The sequence below is a fragment of the Dendrobates tinctorius genome, unplaced genomic scaffold, assembly GCF_039654945.1.
Source record: "Dendrobates tinctorius isolate UK_male_01 unplaced genomic scaffold, ASM3965494v1 ptg000022l, whole genome shotgun sequence".
NCBI classification, from domain to species: Eukaryota; Metazoa; Chordata; class Amphibia; order Anura; family Dendrobatidae; genus Dendrobates; species Dendrobates tinctorius.
Genome location: NW_027361690.1, coordinates 46,830,265 through 46,853,012, shown reverse-complemented (window position 1 = coordinate 46,853,012; position 22,748 = coordinate 46,830,265). Strand labels below are relative to the sequence as shown.

General features: G+C 49.4%; 2 protein-coding genes across 10 annotated transcripts in view; one reads left to right on the top strand and one right to left on the bottom strand.

Moving 5' to 3' along the window:
* PEX11A (peroxisomal biogenesis factor 11 alpha) overlaps window positions 1-22,748 on the bottom strand; it is a 246,973-nt gene that overhangs the window by 102,265 nt on the left and 121,960 nt on the right. For 6 of the 8 annotated variants that reach the window (XM_073568685.1, XM_073568678.1, XM_073568677.1 and 3 more), the window contains 2 exons: window positions 6,286-6,365; window positions 6,010-6,125 (listed from right to left, as the gene is read on the bottom strand). In XM_073568685.1, the coding sequence (XP_073424786.1) occupies window positions 6,010-6,125; window positions 6,286-6,365 (196 nt within the window). Of the gene's footprint in view, window positions 1-6,009; window positions 6,126-6,285; window positions 6,378-11,661; window positions 11,800-22,748 lie in introns of those variants that run through there. The other 2 variants (XM_073568681.1, XM_073568684.1) reach the window with 2 other exon arrangements.
* Window positions 11,971-22,748, top strand: part of WDR93 (WD repeat domain 93) — a 97,798-nt gene continuing 87,020 nt past the window's right edge. For both annotated transcript variants that reach the window (XM_073568675.1, XM_073568676.1), the window contains exon 1: window positions 11,971-12,103. The gene's annotated coding sequence lies outside the window, so the exon portion shown is untranslated. The remainder of the gene's footprint in view (window positions 12,104-22,748) is intronic.

Sequence of the window (22,748 nt, the reverse complement as noted above, 5' to 3'; positions counted from 1 at the left end):
GTAAATCAAAATGAATATCCCATGGAGCTCTGGATTTGGAATGATACTCAAAATCAAAGTGGAAAATCAAATTACAGGCTGATCCAACTTCAGTGGAAATGCCTCATGACAAGGAAAAGATGCTCAGTATTGTGTGTGGTCTCCACGTGCCTGTATGACCTCCCTACTGTACAACGCCTGGGCATGCTCCTGATGAGGCGGCGGATGGTCTCCTGAGGGATCTCCTCCCAGACCTGGACTAAAGCATCCACCAACTCCTGGACAGTGTGTGGTGCAACATGAAGTTGGTGGATGGAGCAAAATATGATGTCCCAGATGTGCTCAATTGGAATCAGGTCTGAGAACAGGCGGGCCAGTCCATAGCTTCAATGCCTTCATCTTGCAGGAACTGCTGACACTTCAGCCACATGGGGTCTGGCATTGTCCTGCATTAGGAAGAACCCAGGGCCAACCGCACCAGCATATGGTCTCACAAGGGGTCTGAGGCTCTCATCTCGGTACCTAATGGCAGTCAGGCTACCTCTTGTGAGCACATGGAGGGCTGTGCGGCCCTCCAAAGATATGCCACCCCACACCATTACTGACCCACTGCCAAACCGGTCATGCCGAAGGATGTTACAGGCAACAGATCGCTCTCCACGGCAACTCCAGACTGTCACATGTGCTCAGTGTGAACCTGCTTTCATCTGTGAAGATCACAGGGCGCCAGTGGCGAATTTGCCAATCCTGGTGTTCTGTGGCAAATGCCAAACATCCTGCACAGTGTTGGGCTGTGAGCACAACCCCCATCTGTGGACGTCCGGCCCTCAGCCATCCTCATGGAGTCAGTTTCTAACCGTTTGTGCAGACACATGCACATTTGTGGCCTGCTGGAGGTCATTTTGCAGAGCTCTGTCAGTGCTCCTCCTGTTCCTCCCTGCACAAAGACAGAGGTAGCGGTCCTGCTGCTGGGTTGTTGCCCTCCTACAGCCCACTCCACGTCTCCTAGTGTACTGGCCTGTCTCCTGGTAGCGCCTCCAGCCTCTGGAAACTATGCTGACAGACACAGCAAACCTTCTTGCCACAGCCTGCATTCATGTGCCATCCTGGATGACCAGCAGTAACTGAGCCACTTGTGTGGGTTGTAGAGTCCGTCTCATGCTAGCATGAATGTGAAAGCACATCCAACATTCAAAAGTGACCAAAACATCAGCCAGAAAGCATTGGTACTGAGATGTGGTCTGTGGTCCCCACCTGCAGAACCACTCCTTTATTGAGGGTGTCTTGATAATTGCCAATAATGTCCATCTGTTGTCTATTCTATTTGCACAACAGCATGTGAAATTGATTGTCAATCAGTGTTGCTTCCTAAGTGGACAGTTTGATTTCACAGAAGTTGGATTTACTTGGAGTTATATTCTGTTGTTTAAGTGTTCCCTTTATTTCTTTGAGCAGTGTATATGGTCTCCCAGGCTTTAATAGGATTTGTTTTGTATTTGTAACAGCTAAAGGGGGCCTTCTAGTCAAGCGGATCAGAGAAAAAAAATTCTTCATGTATTTAGTGTGGAGAATATATCAGCAAAACAATTAAGATCAATTCGCAATATTAAAAAAACTTATAGAACCTTACAGTGAGTACTTTCTGGCACGTGCACAGTCCTTAGTACTTTGCCCCCTTAGTAATCACTACCTCACATTGATTGAAGGATTAACCCCTTCCTTACCGATAATAGTACGCCATCAGTAAGGATCCCCGCTTTGTGGTGGGCTCCGGCGGTGAGCCCACCTCAAAGCCGCGACATGTCAGCTGTTATGAACAGCTGACATGTGCCCGCAATAAGCGCGAGCAGAATCGCCGTCCGCCCACACCTATTAACTAGTTAAATCCCGCTGTCAAAAGCTGACAGCAGGCATTTAAATAGCATTTTCAGCCGCCGGGCCGGAAATGAGCTCATCGCTGACCCCCGTCATGTGATCAGGGGTCGGCGTCATGTTGCCTGGACAACCACAGGTCTCAGAGACCTCTATGGATGTTCCAGGCAGATGGCTTTGAGCGCCGCCCGGTGGTCGGGGCTCAAAGCACAGCAGTAAATCTGCTACATATGGGAGATCTGCTCATCACCCATATGTAGCAGAGCCGATCGGGTTGTGCATGATTCTAGCCTCCTTTGGAGGCTATTGCAGCATGCCAAAAGTAAAAAAAAAAAGTTTAAAAATAAAAAAAACCTAAAAGTTCAAATCACCCTCTTTTGCCCCAGTCAAAATGAAACAATAAAAAAAATAAATAAATAAAAGCATTAACCTGATCGCTAAACGGCGTAGCGAGAAATAAAAATTCACAAAGCCAGAATTACGTTTTTTTGGTCGCTGCGACATTGCATTAAAATGCAATAACGGGCGATCAAAAGAACGTATTTGCACAAAAGTGGTATCATTGAAAATGTCAGCTCGGCATGCAAAAAATAGGCCCTCACCCGACCCCAGATCACGAAAAATGAGACACTACGGGTCTCAGAATATTGTGCAAATTTTTTTTTTTTTTTTTTTTTTTTTTTAGCAAACTGGAATTTTTTTTCACCACTTAGATAAAAGAGAATATAGACATGTTTGGTGTCTATGAACTCATAATGACCTGGAGAATCATAATGGCAGGTCAGATTTAGTATATAGTGAACCTAGCAAAAAAGCCAAGCAAAAAGCAAGTGTGGGATTGCACTTTTTTCTGCAATTTCACCGCACTTGGAATTTTTTTCCCGTTTTCGAGTACACGACATGGTAAAACCAATGGTGTTGTTTAAAAGTACAACTCGTCCCGCAAACAATAAGCCCTCACATGGCCATATTAATGGAAATATAAAAAAAGTTATGGCTCTGGAAAGAAGGGGAGCGAAAAACGAAAAAAGCTCCGGGAGTGAAGGGGTTAATGGCAGATCATCTTACTCAGCTGCACATAGAGGTGGACACGGGAAAGCTGTCTCTCTTAATCTGCCACAGGTTTATTGAAGGACTGCATAAACCAGTGTAGAGTAAGCAAATAAACATGGCCTTTCTTGCCTAACAGGGAAACAAGACAAAACTAAATGGCACAGTCCGTGTTGCTGCGGGGATCCGACCACTCAGAAAACAAACACAAGGTTCCGCTTTAACATGAACACAGCTTTGGAGATCTTGTCTTCAGAGACACCAAACACTGAATGAGCCAGAAGGCTGTGTATTTATCCTCTGGACTCCACCCTGGTGCGGAGATATAGTGAACAGGCTCCCACCCACTCTACAGCCGTCCACTAAACCTGGCCCATAAACATCGCCGATTAACCCCTCTCAGCACTTAGTTTGCTGGAGCGTTTTCTTAGGTTCATATCACTGAAGCCAACAACCTCAGTGATACATTTCTCCCCTCCAGCACTTTGCCAGTGACTTGTCACAATACACACACAGGAAAATAAGTATTTGATACACTGTCGATTTAGCAAGTTTTCCCACCTACAAAGAATGGAGAGGTCTAATTTTTATCGTAAGTACACTAATCCATAAAAATCACATTGTAGGATTTTTACATATTACATGCAATAAAATTCAAATTATTTGAGCTAATTCTGAACGAACCTTACAGGATGCCCAGGAGTATGCCAAATAAAACACGGAGATATTGGCACACTCAGGAGTGACTATCTGTTAGAGCCCAAAGGGTCCACCACTAAGCATACTGCGGCGACAAACCCCCTCATTCCCAAAGGTGTGACCTACTACATCTGGTACAGAAGTGGTTGCAGCTGGAGTCCTCCAGCCCAGATGGTCAAGCAAGTTGTTACGACAGATTCATCCACTCGCTTCCTAGGTAGATGCAGACCCGGGCTGCCCAAGGAGACTCCCAGAATGCTGACAAAGCATGCGTGTCCTGAAGGATCTCAAATCTCAGTTATGAATACTGCCTCACAGACTGTTCTAGTTGTCCATAGCAAACAATCAGAGCTAAACTTTCACCTTTACCTCAGCAATTTCAATGCTAAAAGCTGCACTCTGGTTGCTATAGGTAATTTGTCTTAAACCTCAAGTCGAGAGGACGCTAACTAAGTTATTTGTGAATTTTAGAAGTTCCAAAAATGTGTGGAAATTGATAAAAAAAGGGTCAAAAATTTACAAAGCGCATCTATATTGTTCTAAAAACTGGATATTTCGAAGCTACCAACACAAGAGTGAACAGGATTCATAGTTTGCAAGCAAGTCGGCAAAAAAAAAACCTAAGAACTTTGAAAAATATCAAGTTGCCCGTTTAGAGAGAATTTGGTTACTACATTCTGAATTTTTTCCAGTGTTTTCATCAACTGCATCACTCATAATATGCAAACTTGCAAAAAGAATGTAAAAATCTCTCAGACGCCACATCGAGATGTAGGAATTAAAACTAAGTGCTGCTCTAACGATGTTTAGATGGTTTCCTCGCCAATTATTGACAAGGCATTTGAAATCAACCGTCGTATTCCGCTTTGTTTTTCAACTATTAGATGTTGGACAAGAAGACCCTAATTTATTTTGAGGCTTGTTGGACATTTGCCTATAAACAAACACTTATTACATTTGCCTCGGAAATATATATATATCTCAGAATCTACAATATCGAGGAATACAATGAATAGTATGAAACACACGAAGAAGAGTGCTCCATAAATCAAGAAGGCGGTGCGGGTAAAATGGAGACTGACACGGTCACTGAAATGTTTTTGAGATCGCAGGAGAAACACAATTCTTTATGAAAAGTATTATCGGAGACAGAGCAAAATGTCTTGCAGAATTTTAAATGTGAATCTGTATGAAGATGAAGCTACTGTAGTGAATAAAAGAATGTGTCGGCCACGTACAAAAAATAATGGCCATGCAAAAAAGTATTGGTGGTAAAAGGTGCTGGAATGTTGGGTTGGCTATAAACTGCAACATGACAACTGTCCACCGAGTAAAGAGAGCTGGTGCAAGTGGCGTAAAGAGAAAGGTACACTTGCAGACTTCCATCACTATAAACCACCTTGTAATGCAAAGGTATTGGAGGTAATAAAGCCAATTTAGGAAGAGCGGTCATCGGATGATTTGCTGGAACGTTGTGTTGGAGCTGAAACGTAAACCAACGAATCGCTCAACTCACTCATTTGAACTTTTGCTCCAAAATGTCTTGAGTCGGGTGCAAAGATTGTGAACATAGCTGATTATGGCAATAATTATCTGTAACGAGGGATTTATGCTAATTCTTAAAGTAACGGACATGATGAGAATGACTATTGGACAGCAGGCGGAGACGTAAGCGCACACTTGGGACGAGGCTTCTTTAAGTTGCTCGGAGCGGCGTTTGCCTCCGTTTGAGATGACAGATCTCACTACAGAAAAGGGTGTAGCTTTGCAGGAATTTGATGATTGCCATAAGTAAATGTGTCTCTGTGTATTCAGTACGAATAACTTAAAGTTTTTCTTGAAACCACTTTTTTCAAATCAGTAGCCACGATATCTCCAGAACCAATTGTTCAATTAAACAGGGCTTATATACTATATTCTGAAAATGTGTGTACAAGTGTCTATCTTCTATACGAGAATCGAGTCAAAATCTTTTTTTTTTTTTTTTTTTTAGTAATTTTAACAGGCCTCGAATTGTGGCAAAAAAATGATACTCAATTTTCAGCATGACGCCATTTTTTTTTTTAAATTTTGCTATTAAACATAGCGACAATCAAAGTAATTTTTGTTTATATTTCCCGCAGAATCACAAAAATAGTATAAAAACTGGGTGTCTAGACTAGAAAACCTCCTTGATTGCATATCTTGTTCTAGCTCATCGTGTTTTCTGTTTTGCAACATTTTAAATAAAACAAAAAAAAAAAAAATTATACGTACGTTTTCGTGGCATTAGTTTAACAAATGAATGTATTAGGTAGATTGGACAATGAAAAATGACACAAGAAGTAGCCAGACAAGTAAACAGCAGGGAAATAATTAGTGGATGAAGGGAAATAAACGCAACTAGAGACACCCAATACTAGTACTTACATTTACGGCCAGAACTCATGTTAGATTCCACTCGTTTGAGCTTCTTTACCACTTTCTCTCTGCCAGCCTTATTCTCTAAAACATAACTAAGCAACATGCATGCATACTGAGTAGCTCTGAAATGGAAAAAAATGAGTGTGATGGAGGTTTTATGAAGGAACAGAATGAGGATTCCTGGCTCTTCTCTTACACTATGGGTGAAATTTTAGGAACTAAATCTAAACGTATTGCAGGGTGTATATGTTACTATAGGGATGATCAAGTCAGAAACAGTACCTGAAAAGTCGGTCTCTTCCCTGACTTTGGTTTGTGAACTTCACGAATGACTCCATCATTAGTGACATGCAGAGCGGCTTCTGTAAGTAAGACTTGGCAAATTATTACAGACAAACCTGCTCCCAGAACAGAAATACTGTACTTAGAATATAGAAAGACATCACAACATATGTATATAATATTTTTTACAGCGAGTATATACTGTATACAGTGCATGACTCGCGGTTACAAAATGCTGAAGCCGTTCATTAACACATCACACCACAGAATACCACCTACAAGTTAACTGCATTTATGAGCAACTAAATGTTTAAAATCACTTAATAAAAGGACTTTACTAAGTGCAGGATAGTAGGACACTTTTTTTTTCTAAAAAGGCACTACTTTTTAAACATATTCTAAATGGATTTGTGATGGTGAAAAAAAAAAAATTACATATATTTATTTAGTACACAGCTAGTCACAGCCATTGCTCAGGTGTAATTTTGACACATTCTTCCGCACAAATCCTCTTCAAATCCTGAAGGCTTCATGGGCTCCTATGAACTCTGAGCATTAGTTCCTTCCATAAATTCTCTTTTGGATTCAGGTCAGGTTATTGGCTGGGCCATCCTAGCTGCTTTATCTTCTGTCTCTGAAATCAATTGAGAATTTCCTTGGCTGTGTGAAATGTCCACCCTCGTTTCATCTTCATCATCCTGGTAGATGACAGATTTTTTTCAACAATGTCTTGGCACATTTGTCTATTCATCCTTCCTTCAAGCACATGAAGTTTGCCAGGTCCGTATGCTGAAAAACAGCCCCACGCCATGATGTACCCACCTCCAAACTTCACTGCTGGTATGGTGCTTTTGGGTGTGATATGTAGTGCCTGTTGGCGTCCAAACATTGTGTGAATTATGGCATCAAAAAAGTTCAATTTTGATCCCATCTGACCATACTATATTCTTCCAGTTTTTATCAGCCTTCTCTAAATGTTGTTGAGCAAACTTTAACCCATTTGCGACATGCGCCGTACTAGTACCGCGCATGCCGCTTCTCTCCTTTTGATGTGGGCTCCGGCGGTGAGCCCACATCTTTCCTGGCACATATCAGCTGTTTTGTACAGCTGACATGTGCACGGAACAGAAGCAGGTGGAATCGTGATCCACCTGCGGCTATTAACCCGTTAAATGCCTCAGTCAAGCTGACAACGGTATTCAAAGCGCACATCCGGCCACTGGGGTGGAAATCTGCCCATCGGTGACCCCCGTCACATGATTGCCTGTCACCAATGGGTTTGCATGACAACCACAGGTCTCCTGGAGACCTCTATGGTTGTCACTGCCGGCTTGATGTGAGCGTCGCCCGGCGCTCATAGCAAGTGAGGCATTCTGCTACATACAGGTGTGATGTGATCATCGCCTGTATGTAGCAGAGCCGATTGGGTTTGGCAGATTCTTGAAAAAAAAACAAAAAAAAACACACATTTGGTATCGCCACGTTCAGAATCGCTCTAACAATAAAAAAAATAAAGGATTAACCTGATCGCTAAACGGCAGAGCGAGAAAAAAGTCAATATGCCAGAATTACGTTTTTTTGGTCGTCATGACATTGCATTAAAATGCAATAACGAGCGATCAAAAGATCGTATCTGCACCAAAATGGTATCAATAAAAATGTCAGCTTGGTGCGCAAAAAACAAAAACAAAAGAAAAAACCTAGATTTTGGGTACTCACTGTAAATACAACAAAACCTAAAGGTAGATATGGGGCTGAGAGCAGCCCGTGTCCACCTCCTACTGATACTAAGCTAAAACTGAATAGCTTTCTGCCAGTTCGTGGGTATATACTGCTGGGGAGGAGCTAATCCTTTTTTCGCATAGTGTCAATCTCCTAGTGGCAGCATACACCCATGGTTTCCTGTGTCCCCCAATGAAGCAAGAGAAAAATAAGCCCTCACCCAATTCGAGATCATGAAAAATGGAGACTTTACAGGTGTTAGAAAATAGTGCAATTTTTTTTTAACAAACTTTGGATTTTTTCACCACTTAAATAAAAAAAGAACCTAGACATGCTTGGTGTCTATGAACTCGTAATGACCTGGAAAATCATAATGGCAGGTCAGTTTTAGCATTTGGTGAACATGATATTAAAAAAAAAAAATCCAAAAAAACCCTTGTGGAATTGCACTTTTTTTTGCAATTTCACCGCACTTTAAATTTTTTTCCCATTTTTGAGTACACGATATGGTAAAACCAATGGTGTCGTTCAAAAGTACAACTCGTCCTGCAAAAAAACAAGCCCTCACATGGCCATATTAATGGAAAAATAAGAAAAGCTATGGCTCTGGGAAGAAGGGGAGCGAAAAACAGGTAACGCAAAAACGAAAAAGGGCTCCGGCGCGAAGGGGTTAAACGCGCTTGAACATGCTTTTTGTTCAGCAATGGAGTCTTGCATGGTGACCGTGTGCATACAGGCCATGGAGATTGAGAGCACTACTTACTGTTTTCCTTAAAACAATAGTATATGCTGATTCCAGGTCTTTCTGTAGCTCTCCGCAGGTGCTACTTGGCTCTTGGACAACTCTTATTATTTTAATTCCCCTGAATGAAATCTTGCGTGGAACACCAGTTGTGGCCTATTTTATGGTAAAATTATGTTCTTTCCACTTCTGGATTATGGCCGCAACAGTGCTCAATGGAACCTTCAGTAGTGTAGAAATTGTTCTGTAATGAATGCCATCAGCATGTTTTGTAACAATAAGGTTGCGAAGGTCTTGAGACAGCTCACTGGTTTTACCTATCATGAGAGGTTTCTAGTGTGGTACCTTGGGAATTAGACATCTTTTTATAGGCCATCAGTTGAACCAGCTGATATTTTTCACTAAGTGGCAATATTTCTTTCTAATTGCTGATAAATCTGAACTTGCGTCATGACTTTACTTGGCGTTTTGCACCTCTTTCTTCATGCGTTCAATACTTTTTTGCCGGTGGCACGTCTCATTATTACACATAACTTAGTTTATGGACATCTATGGTTTGATTTCTGTTATGAATGGGTCACCGAGGAGAAAAAAGCAAAAGAAGCTAAGTCACAGAAAACCAGAGAGGTTGGTAACTATGCAGATTGCAGATCCCTGATCCTACCACACAACTAGCAGCAGCTGTGGAGCGTACCTACGATGTTCCTAGACGATTCGTCACAGCCGGAGGACTAAATAAGCTTCAAGCATGAAAAGGGGAAAACTAACTGCCCCAGAGCAGACCCCAAAGGAATAGATAGCCCTCACACATGTATTGACGGTGAAACAAGATGAAAGCACAGACTAACTAGAAAGGAAAGGAAAGGCACTGTCTGCAACCTGCAAAAAACCCTACAAAAATAATGTCCAACACTTCTGATAGCAAAATTAACCCTGAAGTCACTAGACTTATCCCACTATATCAGCACTCTGAAATATTCTGAGACAGAGCAAAAAGAGGCCAAATTAGTAAGGGACAAAAAGAAAATTGGCAAAATACTGATAAATAAGAGTAGAAATTCAACACAGCCCCCAGCCGGGGCTGGCTGACCACACAAAAAAACCGAATAGACCAACAAAATCAAGTGTGAACATTAGCAGAAAAACTTAGCTTTAGATGACTGGAACAGAGCTGAAAACCAAGAGCTGACAAGCCAGAAGGAATCACCAGCAACTGAATAGGGCGTCGGCTGTCTTAAATCCAATCTGAGCCTCCCGAGGTCCAATTGTCATCCTCATTCTCAGGTGGCAGATCTCCACCGACCAAATCAGCCTCACTACCTCCTGTTATCACCAGAGGGAGTCTGGAAGGAGATCTCACAACTGGTGAACCAGAGAATGAACTCACAACAGATTTCCTTGCCTGTGTGTATTGGATGGGTTGTTACCGACATCTGGTGAGAATTTCACGTCAACAGTACCTTTAGAAATATATTTAAATAGAAAACTGGAGACGTGTTCAATAATCATTTTACCCTGCTGTATGTATACACACACACTTATCAACCTGATGTTGCTCATCTGTACAATGTCCTCTGGCGACTGCTGACTGCTTGTTCTGACAAAAGGAATCATGTGACCGAATGCAGCCAATCAACGTTTTTGACCGTCGACAGCCGTTGTTTACCACCAAACCTGGAACTGAAAATTTCTTCTGACTAGGACAAAATGTTACGGCCACAGATAATCAGGGACACCGATTGGCTGCAGAGGTCTTGCAATGCTCTCTCCATCAGCAGAAGCACACAGAAATCTGATGGGCGAGACAGAGCGATTTATGCAAGAACGGCAATAGTTCAACAGTGGAGTATTTATTTTTTTTGTTTTTAAGTATAGATACAGAACAGTATCAATTTATTAACACTGTTTGTAGAGCAGCTTCATTTGTTACTATAAATGCATTGGTGCAATAAAAAAAAATTGGCTTCTAAAGGCGCCGTTAAGGGTCACATATGCGTTCGAGAATTGATATGTTTGTTCTAGAAATAGAAAAATGAGCTTCAGGCAGAGTGTGGAAAGCACCGACATGTCAGATGATGGATATCAAAGGCCCCAAAAACCACCATTAACTGTATTCAGGTCCATCTAGTTCCTATTTTGCCGGGAAAAAAAATGTTGCAATTTTTTTTCATATGAAAAGACATCTTGACAGAAACTTGAAGGACCCCATACATAGTCAATGGGGGGTACTGGCCCCACGGGGTGCCCATGACGTCCCCTCCAGAGGACTATCTTCCTTTTCCTGAGGCCAGCTTCACACTTCTGACATTCACAAGACGAGTGCGCCCCACGGTGTGGGACTCCGCAGCTGAGGAGGGTTAGGGTATATGCACACGCTGCGGATTCTGCTGCGGTTCCGCAGTGGATTTGGCTCTGCGGATGCGCAGCAGTTTCTGCTGCGGTGTACAGTACCATTATTCTCTATGGGAAAAGGAAACCGCAGTGCAGATGCTGTGGAATTTTCCGCGCGGATTTTGCTGCGGTTTCTAATCCACAGAAAAAAATGCATGTCAATTCTTTCTGCGGATTCCGCAGCGGTTTAACATCTCCTCCATTGTGGAGATGGTAAAACCGCAGGATAATCCGCAGTGTGTGTGCACACAGCCTTATATGGTGCTGTTGAGTTTAGGAAGACTGCGGCCGGTCCCCATATTATGAGGCTCAGCCGGCCCCTGTCCATCTCCATGTCTGGTGACCTGCAGGAATGGAAGGAGTCAGGTACAACCTGTATGCAGCCATTGCTGGATCACCATTGCTACATGGGGTACAGACACGGGCTCTACAGGGAAACCTTCCACTACAGCTTTACACAAACAATTACTGAAAACACCATCTGTAACCAGAAATCTCTCCGGTCCGGACATGACACCCACCTCATGCCACAGAGTGGTGCTGCTCGGGCTCTGGCAGGGTTTCCTCCTACCACCTGATCATAGCCGCCGGCCACTATTCTCTGAAGCGCCGCCGCCCGCCAGCAAGTGACTGACATCTGACAAGTGCCTGGTCACGTGACTGTCCGCCTGCTTTCTGTTCCGCCTGAAAGTGCCGTACATACATAGAAGGAAGGTTCCGTCGTCTCACCGTCCCCAGCCCGACCCAGGAATCCGCGACATGCTGTCTAACCACCTGCTCCACAATGCCTCAGCGACTGACTCCACACTCAGTAATGGCAGCGGTAGAAAGAAAAAGCGGAGCCCTGTTCTATTTCCGGGACTGCTTCCTCAGGCTCTTCCTGTTTTTGGTTACTATGGTGACGAGAAGTAAGCGGAGCAAAGTGCAAGGAGTCTGGTACTGGTGACCCCGGGAGAGCAGTAGGTGAGGAAGATCTGATCATCTATGTAGGGTACAGGTGCACGGAGGGTGTAGGCTGTATGTAGGGTACAGGTGCACGGAGGGTGTAGGCTGTATGTAGGGTACAGGTGCACGGAGGGTGTGGGCTGTCTGTAGGGTACAGGTGCACGGAGGGTGTAGGCTGTATGTAGGGTACAGGTGCACGGAGGGTGTGGGCTGTCTGTAGGGTACAGGTGCACGGAGGGTGTAGGCTGTATGTAGTGTGCAGGAGCACGGAGGGTGTAGGCTGTATGTAGGGTACAGGTGCACGGAGGGTGTAGGCTGTATGTAGGGTACAAGTGCACGGAGGGTGTAGGCTGTATGTAGGGTACAGGAGCACGCAGGGTGTAGGCTGTATGTAGGGTACAGGTGCACGGAGGGTGTAGGCTGTATGTAGGGTACAAGTGCACGGAGGGTGTAGGCTGTATGTAGGGTACAGGAGCACGCAGGGTGTAGGCTGTATGTAGTGTGCAGGAGCACGGAGGGTGTAGGCTGTATGTAGGGTACAGGTGCACGGAGGGTGTAGGCTGTATGTAGGGTACAGGTGCACGCAGGGTGTAGGCTGTATGTAGTGTGCAGGAGCACGGAGGGTGTAGGCTGTATGTAGGGTACAAGTGCACGGAGGGTGTAGGCTGTATGTAGGGTACAGGTGCACGCAGGGTGTAGGCTGTATGTAGTGTGCAGGAGCACGTAGGGTGTGGGCTGTCTGTAGGGTACAGGTGCACGGAGGGTGTAGGCTGTATGTAGGGTACAGGTGCACGCAGGGTGTAGGCTGTATGTAGTGTGCAGGAGCACGTAGGGTGTGGGCTGTCTGTAGGGTACAGGTGCACGGAGGGTGTAGGCTGTATGTAGGGTACAGGTGCACGCAGGGTGTAGGCTGTATGTAGGGTACAGGTGCACGGAGGGTGTAGGCTGTATGTAGGGTACAGGAGCACGCAGGGTGTAGGCTGTATGTAGTGTGCAGGAGCACGGAGGGTGTAGGCTGTATGTAGGGTACAGGTGCACGGAGGGTGTAGGCTGTATGTAGGGTACAGGTGCACGCAGGGTGTAGGCTGTATGTAGTGTGCAGGAGCACGGAGGGTGTAGGCTGTATGTAGGGTACAAGTGCACGGAGGGTGTAGGCTGTATGTAGGGTACAGGTGCACGCAGGGTGTAGGCTGTATGTAGTGTGCAGGAGCACGTAGGGTGTGGGCTGTCTGTAGGGTACAGGTGCACGGAGGGTGTAGGCTGTATGTAGGGTACAGGTGCACGCAGGGTGTAGGCTGTATGTAGTGTGCAGGAGCACGTAGGGTGTGGGCTGTCTGTAGGGTACAGGTGCACGGAGGGTGTAGGCTGTATGTAGGGTACAGGTGCACGCAGGGTGTAGGCTGTATGTAGGGTACAGGTGCACGGAGGGTGTAGGCTGTATGTAGGGTACAGGTGCACGTAGGGTGTAGGCTGTATGTAGTGTGCAGGAGCACGGAGGGTGTAGGCTGTATGTAGGGTACAAGTGCACGCAGGGTGTGGGCTGTCTGTAGGGTACAGGTGCACGGAGGGTGTAGGCTGTATGTAGTGTGCAGGAGCACGCAGGGTGTAGGCTGTATGTAGGGTACAGGTGCACGGAGGGTGTAGGCTGTATGTAGGGTACAAGTGCACGCAGGGTGTAGGCTGTATGTAGGGTACAAGTGCACGCAGGGTGTGGGCTGTCTGTAGGGTACAGGTGCACGGAGGGTGTAGGCTGTATGTAGGGTACAGGTGCACGCAGGGTGTAGGCTGTATGTAGGGCACAGGTGCACGTAGGGTGTAGGCTGTATGTAGTGTGCAGGAGCACGGAGGGTGTAGGCTGTATGTAGGGTACAGGTGCACGGAGGGTGTAGGCTGTATGTAGGGTACAGGTGCACGCAGGGTGTAGGCTGTATGTAGTGTGCAGGAGCACGTAGGGTGTGGGCTGTCTGTAGGGTACAGGTGCACGGAGGGTGTAGGCTGTATGTAGGGTACAGGTGCACGCAGGGTGTAGGCTGTATGTAGGGTACAGGTGCACGGAGGGTGTAGGCTGTATGTAGGGTACAGGTGCACGTAGGGTGTAGGCTGTATGTAGTGTGCAGGAGCACGGAGGGTGTAGGCTGTATGTAGGGTACAAGTGCACGCAGGGTGTGGGCTGTCTGTAGGGTACAGGTGCACGGAGGGTGTAGGCTGTATGTAGGGTACAGGTGCACGCAGGGTGTAGGCTGTATGTAGGGTACAGGTGCACGGAGGGTGTAGGCTGTATGTAGGGTACAGGTGCACGTAGGGTGTAGGCTGTATGTAGTGTGCAGGAGCACGGAGGGTGTAGGCTGTATGTAGGGTACATGTGCACGCAGGGTGTGGGCTGTCTGTAGGGTACAGGTGCACGGAGGGTGTAGGCTGTATGTAGTGTGCAGGAGCACGCAGGGTGTAGGCTGTATGTAGGGTACAGGTGCACGGAGGGTGTAGGCTGTATGTAGGGTACAAGTGCACGCAGGGTGTAGGCTGTATGTAGGGTACAAGTGCACGCAGGGTGTGGGCTGTCTGTAGGGTACAGGAGCACGGAGGGTGTAGGCTGTATGTAGGGCACAGGTGCACGCAGGGTGTAGGCTGTATGTAGGGCACAGGTGCACGTAGGGTGTAGGCTGTATGTAGTGTGCAGGAGCACGGAGGGTGTAGGCTGTATGTAGGGTACAAGTGCACGCAGGGTGTGGGCTGTCTGTAGGGTACAGGTGCACGGAGGGTGTAGGCTGTATGTAGGGTACAGGTGCACGCAGGGTGTAGGCTGTATGTAGGGCACAGGTGCACGTAGGGTGTAGGCTGTATGTAGTGTGCAGGAGCACGGAGGGTGTAGGCTGTATGTAGGGTACAGGTGCACGGAGGGTGTAGGCTGTATGTAGGGTACAGGTGCACGGAGGGTGTAGGCTGTATGTAGGGTACAAGTGCACGCAGGGTGTAGGCTGTATGTAGGGCACAGGTGCACGTAGGGTGTAGGCTGTATGTAGGGTACAGGTGCACGCAGGGTGTAGGCTGTATGTAGGGTACAGGTGCACGCAGGGTGTAGGCTGTATGTAGTGTGCAGGAGCACGGAGGTTGTAGGCTGTATGTAGGGTACAGGTGCACGGAGGGTGTAGGCTGTATGTAGGGTACAGGTGCACGGAGGGTGTAGGCTGTATGTAGGGTACAGGTGCACGGAGGGTGTAGGCTGTATGTAGTGTGCAGGAGCACGGAGGGTGTAGGCTGTATGTAGGGTACAGGTGCACGCAGGGTGTAGGCTGTATGTAGGGTACAGGTGCACGGAGGGTGTAGGCTGTATGTAGGGTACAGATGCACGGAGGGTGTAGGCTGTATGTAGGGCACAAGTGCACGCAGGGTGTAGGCTGTATGTAGGGCACAGGTGCACGTAGGGCGTAGGCTGTATGTAGGGCACAGGTGCACGCAGGGTGTAGGCTGTATGAAGGGCAGAGGTGCACGTAGGGCGTAGGCTGTATGTAGGGCACAGGTGCACGCAGGGCGTAGGCTGTATGTAGGGCACAGGTGCACGCAGGGCGTAGGCTGTATGAAGGGCAGAGGTGCACGTAGGGTGTAGGCTGTATGTAGGGCACAGGTGCACGCAGGGTGTAGGCTGTATGTAGGGCACAGGTGCACGCAGGGTGTAGGCTGTATGAAGGGCAGAGGTGCACGTAGGGTGTGGGCTGTATGTGGGGCACAGGTGCACGCAGGGTGTAGGCTGTATGTAGGGCACAGGTGCACGCAGGGTGTAAGCTGTATGTAGGGCACAGGTGCACAGAGGGTGTAGGCTGTATGCAGGACACATGTGCACATAGGGTGTAGGCTGTATGTAGGGTACAGGTGCACGGAGGGTGTAGGTTGTAGGGCAGAGGTGCACGTAGAGCGTAGGCTGTATGTAGGGCACAGGTGCACGGAGGGTGTAGGGTGTATGAAGGGCAGAGGTGCAAGCAGGGTGTAGGCTGTATGAAGGGCACAGGTGCACGGAGGGTGTAGGTTGTATGTAGGGCAGAGGTGCACGTAGAGCGTAGGCTGTATGTAGGGCACAGGTGCACGGAGGGTGTAGGGTGTATGAAGGGCAGAGGTGCAAGCAGGGTGTAGGCTGTATGTAGGGCACAGGTGCACGGAGGGTGTAGGCTGTATGTAGGGCACAGGTGCAAGCAGGGTGTAGGCTGTATGAAGGGCAGAGGTGCACGTAGAGCGTAGGCTGTATGTAGGGCACAGGTGCACGGAGGGTGTAGGGTGTATGTAGGGACAGGTGCACGCAGGGTGTAGGCTGTATGTAGGGCACAGGTGCACGGAGGGCGTAGGTTGTATGTAGGGCACAGGTGCACGCAGGGCGTAGGCTGTATGAAGGGCAGAGGTGCACGTAGGGCGTAGGCTGTATGTAGGGCACAGGTGCACGTAGGGCATAGGCTGTATGTAGGGCACAGGTGCACGGAGGGTGTAGGCTGTATGTAGGGACAGGTGCACGCAGGGTGTAGGCTGTATGTAGGGCACAGGTGCACGTAGGGCGTGGGCTGTAGGTAGGGCACAGGTGCACGCAGGGTGTAGGCTGTATGTAGGGCACAGGTGCACGCAGGGTGTAGGCTGTATGAAGGGCAGAGGTGCACGTAGGGCGTAGGCTGTATGTAGGGCACAGGTGCACGCAGGGTGTAGGCTGTATGTAGGGCACAGGTGCACGCAGGGTGTAGGCTGTATGAAGGGCAGAGGTGCACGTAGGGCGTAGGCTGTATGTAGGGCACAGGTGCACGTAGTGTGTGGGCTGTATGTGGGGCACAGGTGGACGCAGGGTGTAGGCTGTACGTAGGGCACAGGTGCACGCAGGGTGTAGGCTGTATGTAGGGCACAGGTGCACAGAGGGTGTAGGCTGTATGCAGGGCACATGTGCACATAGGGTGTAGGCTGTATGTAGAGTACAGGTGCACGGAGGGTGTAGGTTGTGTGTAGGGCACAGGTGCACGCAGGGTGTAGGCTGTATGAAGGGCAGAGGTGCACGTAGGGCGTAGGCTGTATGTAGGGCAAAGGTGCACGTAGGGTGTGGGCTGTATGTGGGGCACAGGTGCACGCAGGGTGTAGGCTGTAGGTAGGGCACAGGTGCACGCAGGGTGTAGGCTGTATGTAGGGTACAGGTGCACGGAGGGTGTAGGTTGTATGTAGGGCACAGGTGCACGCAGTGTGTTGGCTGTATGTAGGGCACATGTGCACATAGGGTGTAGGCTGTATGTAGGGACAGGTGCACGCAGGGTGTAGGCTGTATGTAGGGCACAGGTACACGCAGGGTGTAGGCTGTATGCAGGGCACATGTGCACATAGGGTGCAGGCTGTATGAAGGGCAGAGGTGCACGTAGGGCGTAGGCTGTATGTAGGGACAGGTGCATGGAGGGTGTAGGTTGTTTGTAGGGCACAGGTGCACGCAGGGTGTAGGCTGTATGCAGGGCACATGTGCACATAGAGTGTAGGCTGTATGTAGGGTACAGGTGCACGGAGGGTGTAGGCTGTATGTAGGGCACAGGTGCACACAGGGTGTAGGCTGTATGAAGGACAGAGGTGCACGTAGGGCGTAGGCTGTATGTAGGGCACAGGTGCACGGAGGGTGTAGGCTGTATGTAGGGACAGGTGCACGCAGGGTGTAGGCTGTATGTAGGGCACAGGTGCACGCAGGGTGTAGGCTGTATGTAGGGCACATGTGCACATAGGGTGTAGGCTGTATGTAGGGTACAGGTGCACGGAGGGTGTAGGTTGTATGTAGGGCAAAGGTGCACGCAGGGTGTTGGCTGTATGTAGGGCACATGTGCACATAGGGTGTAGGCTATATGTAGGGTACAGGTGCACGGAGGGTGTAGGCTGTTTGGAGGGTACAAGTGCACGCAGGGTGTGGGCTGTCTGTAGGGTACAGGTGCACGGAGGGTGTAGGCTGTATGTAGGGTACAGATGCACGCAGGGTGTAGGCTGTATGTAGGGCACAGGTGCACGTAGGGTGTAGGCTGTATGTAGTGTGCAGGAGCACGGAGGGTGTAGGCTGTATGTAGGGTACAGGTGCACGGAGGGTGTAGGCTGTATGTAGGGTACAGGTGCACGGAGGGTGTAGGCTGTATGTAGGGTACAAGTGCACGCAGGGTGTAGGCTGTATGTAGGGCACAGGTGCACGTAGGGTGTAGGCTGTATGTAGGGTACAGGTGCACGCAGGGTGTAGGCTGTATGTAGGGTACAGGTGCACGCAGGGTGTAGGCTGTATGTAGTGTGCAGGAGCACGGAGGTTGTAGGCTGTATGTAGGGTACAGGTGCACGGAGGGTGTAGGCTGTATGTAGGGTACAGGTGCACGGAGGGTGTAGGCTGTATGTAGGGTACAGGTGCACGGAGGGTGTAGGCTGTATGTAGTGTGCAGGAGCACGGAGGGTGTAGGCTGTATGTAGGGTACAGGTGCACGCAGGGTGTAGGCTGTATGTAGGGTACAGGTGCACGGAGCGTGTAGGCTGTATGTAGGGTACAGGTGCACGGAGGGTGTAGGCTGTATGTAGGGCACAGGTGCACGTAGGGCGTAGGCTGTATGTAGGGCACAGGTGCACGCAGGGTGTAGGCTGTATGAAGGGCAGAGGTGCACGTAGGGCGTAGGCTGTATGTAGGGCACAGGTGCACGCAGGGCGTAGGCTGTATGTAGGGCACAGGTGCACGCAGGGCGTAGGCTGTATGAAGGGCAGAGGTGCACGTAGGGTGTAGGCTGTATGTAGGGCACAGGTGCACGCAGGGTGTAGGCTGTATGTAGGGCACAGGTGCACGCAGGGTGTAGGCTGTATGAAGGGCAGAGGTGCACATAGGGCGTAGGCTGTATGTAGGGCACAGGTGCACGCAGGGCGTAGGCTGTATGAAGGGCAGAGGTGCACGTAGGGCGTAGGCTGTATGTAGGGCAGAGGTGCACGTAGGGTGTGGGCTGTATGTGGGGCACAGGTGCACGCAGGGTGTAGGCTGTATGTAGGGCACAGGTGCACAGAGGGTGTAGGCTGTATGCAGGGCACATGTGCACATAGGGTGTAGGCTGTATGTAGGGTACAGGTGCACGGAGGGTGTAGGTTGTATGTAGGGCACAGGTGCACGCAGGGTGTAGGCTGTATGAAGGGCAGAGGTGCACGTAGAGCGTAGGCTGTATGTAGGGCACAGGTGCACGGAGGGTGTAAGGTGTATGTAGGGACAGGTGCACGCAGGGTGTAGGCTGTATGTAGGGCACAGGTGCACGGAGGGTGTAGGTTGTATGTAGGGCACAGGTGCACGCAGGGTGTAGGCTATATGAAGGGCAGAGGTGCACGTAGGGCGTAGGCTGTATGTAGGGCACAGGTGCACGGAGGGTGTAGGCTGTATGTAGGGACAGGTGCACGCAGGGTGTAGGCTGTATGTAGGGCACAGGTGCACGTAGGGCGTGGGCTGTATGTAGGGTACAGGTGCAGGGAGGGTGTAGGTTGTATGTAGGGCACAGGTGCACGCATGGTGTAGGCTGTATGTAGGGCACAGGTGCACGCAGGGTGTAGGCTGTATGAAGGGCAGAGGTGCACGTAGGGCGTAGGCTGTATGTAGGGCACAGGTGCACGCAGGGTGTAGGCTGTATGTAGGGCACAGGTGCACGCAGGGTGTAGGCTGTATGAAGGGCAGAGGTGCACGTAGGGCGTAGGCTGTATGTAGGGCACAGGTGCACGTAGTGTGTGGGCTGTATGTGGGGCACAGGTGCACGCAGGGTGTAGGCTGTACGTAGGGCACAGGTGCACGCAGGGTGTAGGCTGTATGTAGGGCACAGGTGCACAGAGGGTGTAGGCTGTATGCAGGGCACATGTGCACATAGGGTGTAGGCTGTATGTAGAGTACAGGTGCACGGAGGGTGTAGGTTGTGTGTAGGGCACAGGTGCACGCAGGGTGTAGGCTGTATGAAGGGCAGAGGTGCACGTAGGGCGTAGGCTGTATGTAGGGCAAAGGTGCACGTAGGGTGTGGGCTGTATGTGGGGCACAGGTGCACGCAGGGTGTAGGCTGTATGTAGGGCACAGGTGCACGCAGGGTGTAGGCTGTATGTAGGGTACAGGTGCACGGAGGGTGTAGGCTGTATGTAGGGCACAGGTGCACGCAGTGTGTTGGCTGTAAGTAGGGCACATGTGCACATAGGGTGTAGGCTGTATGTAGGGACAGGTGCACGCAGGGTGTAGGCTGTATGTAGGGCACAGGTACACGCAGGGTGTAGGCTGTATGCAGGGCACATGTGCACATAGGGTGCAGGCTGTATGAAGGGCAGAGGTGCACGTAGGGCGTAGGCTGTATGTAGGGACAGGTGCATGGAGGGTGTAGGTTGTTTGTAGGGCACAGGTGCACGCAGGGTGTAGGCTGTATGCAGGGCACATGTGCACATAGAGTGTAGGCTGTATGTAGGGTACAGGTGCACGGAGGGTGTAGGCTGTATGTAGGGCACAGGTGCACGCAGGGTGTAGGCTGTATGAAGGGCAGAGGTGCACATAGGGCGTAGGCTGTATGTAGGGCACATGTGCACATAGGGTGTAGGCTGTATGTAGGGTACAGGTGCAGGGAGGGTGTAGGTTGTATGTAGGGCACAGGTGCACGCAGGGCGTAGGCTGTATGTAGGGCACATGTGCACATAGGGTGTAGGCTATATGTAGGGTACAGGTGCACGTAGGTTGTAGGCTGTATGTAGAGAACAGGTGCACATAGGGTGTAGACTGTATATAGGTCACAGGTGCACGTAGGCTGTATGTAGGGTACAGGTGCATGTAGGGTGTAGGCTGTATGTAGGGCACAGGAGCACGCAGGGGGTAGGCTGTATGTAGGGCACATTTACACGTAGGGTGTAGGCTGTATGTAGGGAACAGGTGCACGTAGAGTGTGGGCTTCATGTAGAACACAGGTACACGCAGGGTGTAAGCTGTATGTAGGGCACAGGTACACGCAGGGTGTAGGCTGTATGTAGGGCACAGGTGCACATAGGGTGTAGGCTTTATGTAGGGCACAGGTGCACGTAGGGTGTGGGCTGTATGTAGGGCACAGGTACACGCAGGGTGTAGGCTGTATGTAGGGCACAGGTGCACGTAGGGTGTAGACAGTATGTAGGACACAGGTGCACGTAGGGTGTAGGCTGTATGTAGGACACAGGTGCACGCAGGGTGTGGGCTGTATGTAGGGCACAGGTGCACGCGGGGTGTTGGCTGTATGTAGGCCACAGGTACACGCAGGGTGTGGGCTGTATGTGGGTCACAGGTGCAAGCAGGGTGTAGGCTGTATGTGGGGCACAGGTGCACGTAGGGTGTAGGCTGTATGTAAGGTACAGGTGCATGTAGGGTGTATGCTGTATGTAGGGAACAGGTGCACGTAGGGTGTGGACTGCATGTAGGGCACAGGTACATGTAGGGTGTAGGGTGTAGGCTGTATGTAGGACACAGGTGCACGCGGGGTGTTGGCTGTATGTAGGCCACAAGTACACGCAGGGTGTGGGCTGTTTGTGGGCACAGGTGCAAGCAGGGTGTAGGCTGTATGTGGGGCACAGGTGTACGTAGGGTGTAGGCTGTATGTAGGGCACAGGTGCATGTAGGGTGTAGGCTGTATGCTGTTTGTAGGGCACAGGTGCATGCAGGGTGTAGGCTGTATGTAAGGCACAGGTGCACCTAGGGTGTAGACTGTATGTAGGGCACAGGTGCACGTAGGGTGTTGGCTGTATGTAGGGCACAGGTGCACGTGGGGTGTTGGCTGTGTGTAGGCCACAGGTACACCAGGGTGTGGGCTGTATGTGGGGCACAGGTGCAAGCAGGCTGTATGTAGGGCACAGGTGCATGTAGGGTGTAGGCTGTATGCTGTATGTAGGGCACAGGTGCATGCAGGGTGTAGGCTTTATGTAGGGCACAGGTGCACCTAGGGTGTAGACTGTATGTAGGGCACAGGTGCGCGTAAGGTGTTGGCTGTATGTAGGGCACAGGTGCACGTGGGGTGTTGGCTGTATGTGGGGCACAGGTGCACGTAGGGTGTAGGCTGTATGAAGGGCAGAGGTGCACGTAGGGCGTAGGCTGTATGTAGGGCACAGGTGCACAGAGGGTGTAGGCTGTCTGTAGGGCACAGGTACACTCAGGGCCGGTTTTAGGCAAAGTGGGGCCCTAGGCAAAGTTTAAAATGGGGCCCCAAATGCTAACATATTGCACATCACACAGAAGCATTTTGGTTGTAGTTACACGCGCTGAGTTCAGGCCGCTAAATGAGTGTGATCAACAATATTGAAGTCGTTCAACACTTCTTTCCCTCTTTCCACCGTCTGAGAAAGAATGATGGGGACAGAATGATCACTAATGGATCATAATACAGTATCATGTTATCGGCAGCACATCTACAGTTTACACCCCATAGTCCTCCATATAATATAATGTGCCCCATAGTCCTCCATATAGTATAATACACTCCTCATAGCCCCCCATATATTAAAATACACTGCTCAGTCCTCCATATAGTATAATACACTCCTCATAGTGCTCCATATAGTGTACAGCCCTTCCATAGTCATCCATGTAGTACAATTCACTTACCATAGTGTAATGCACCACATAGTTCTTCATATAATGTATTCCCCATAGTCTTCGATATAGTATAATGAAGCCACCCCATAG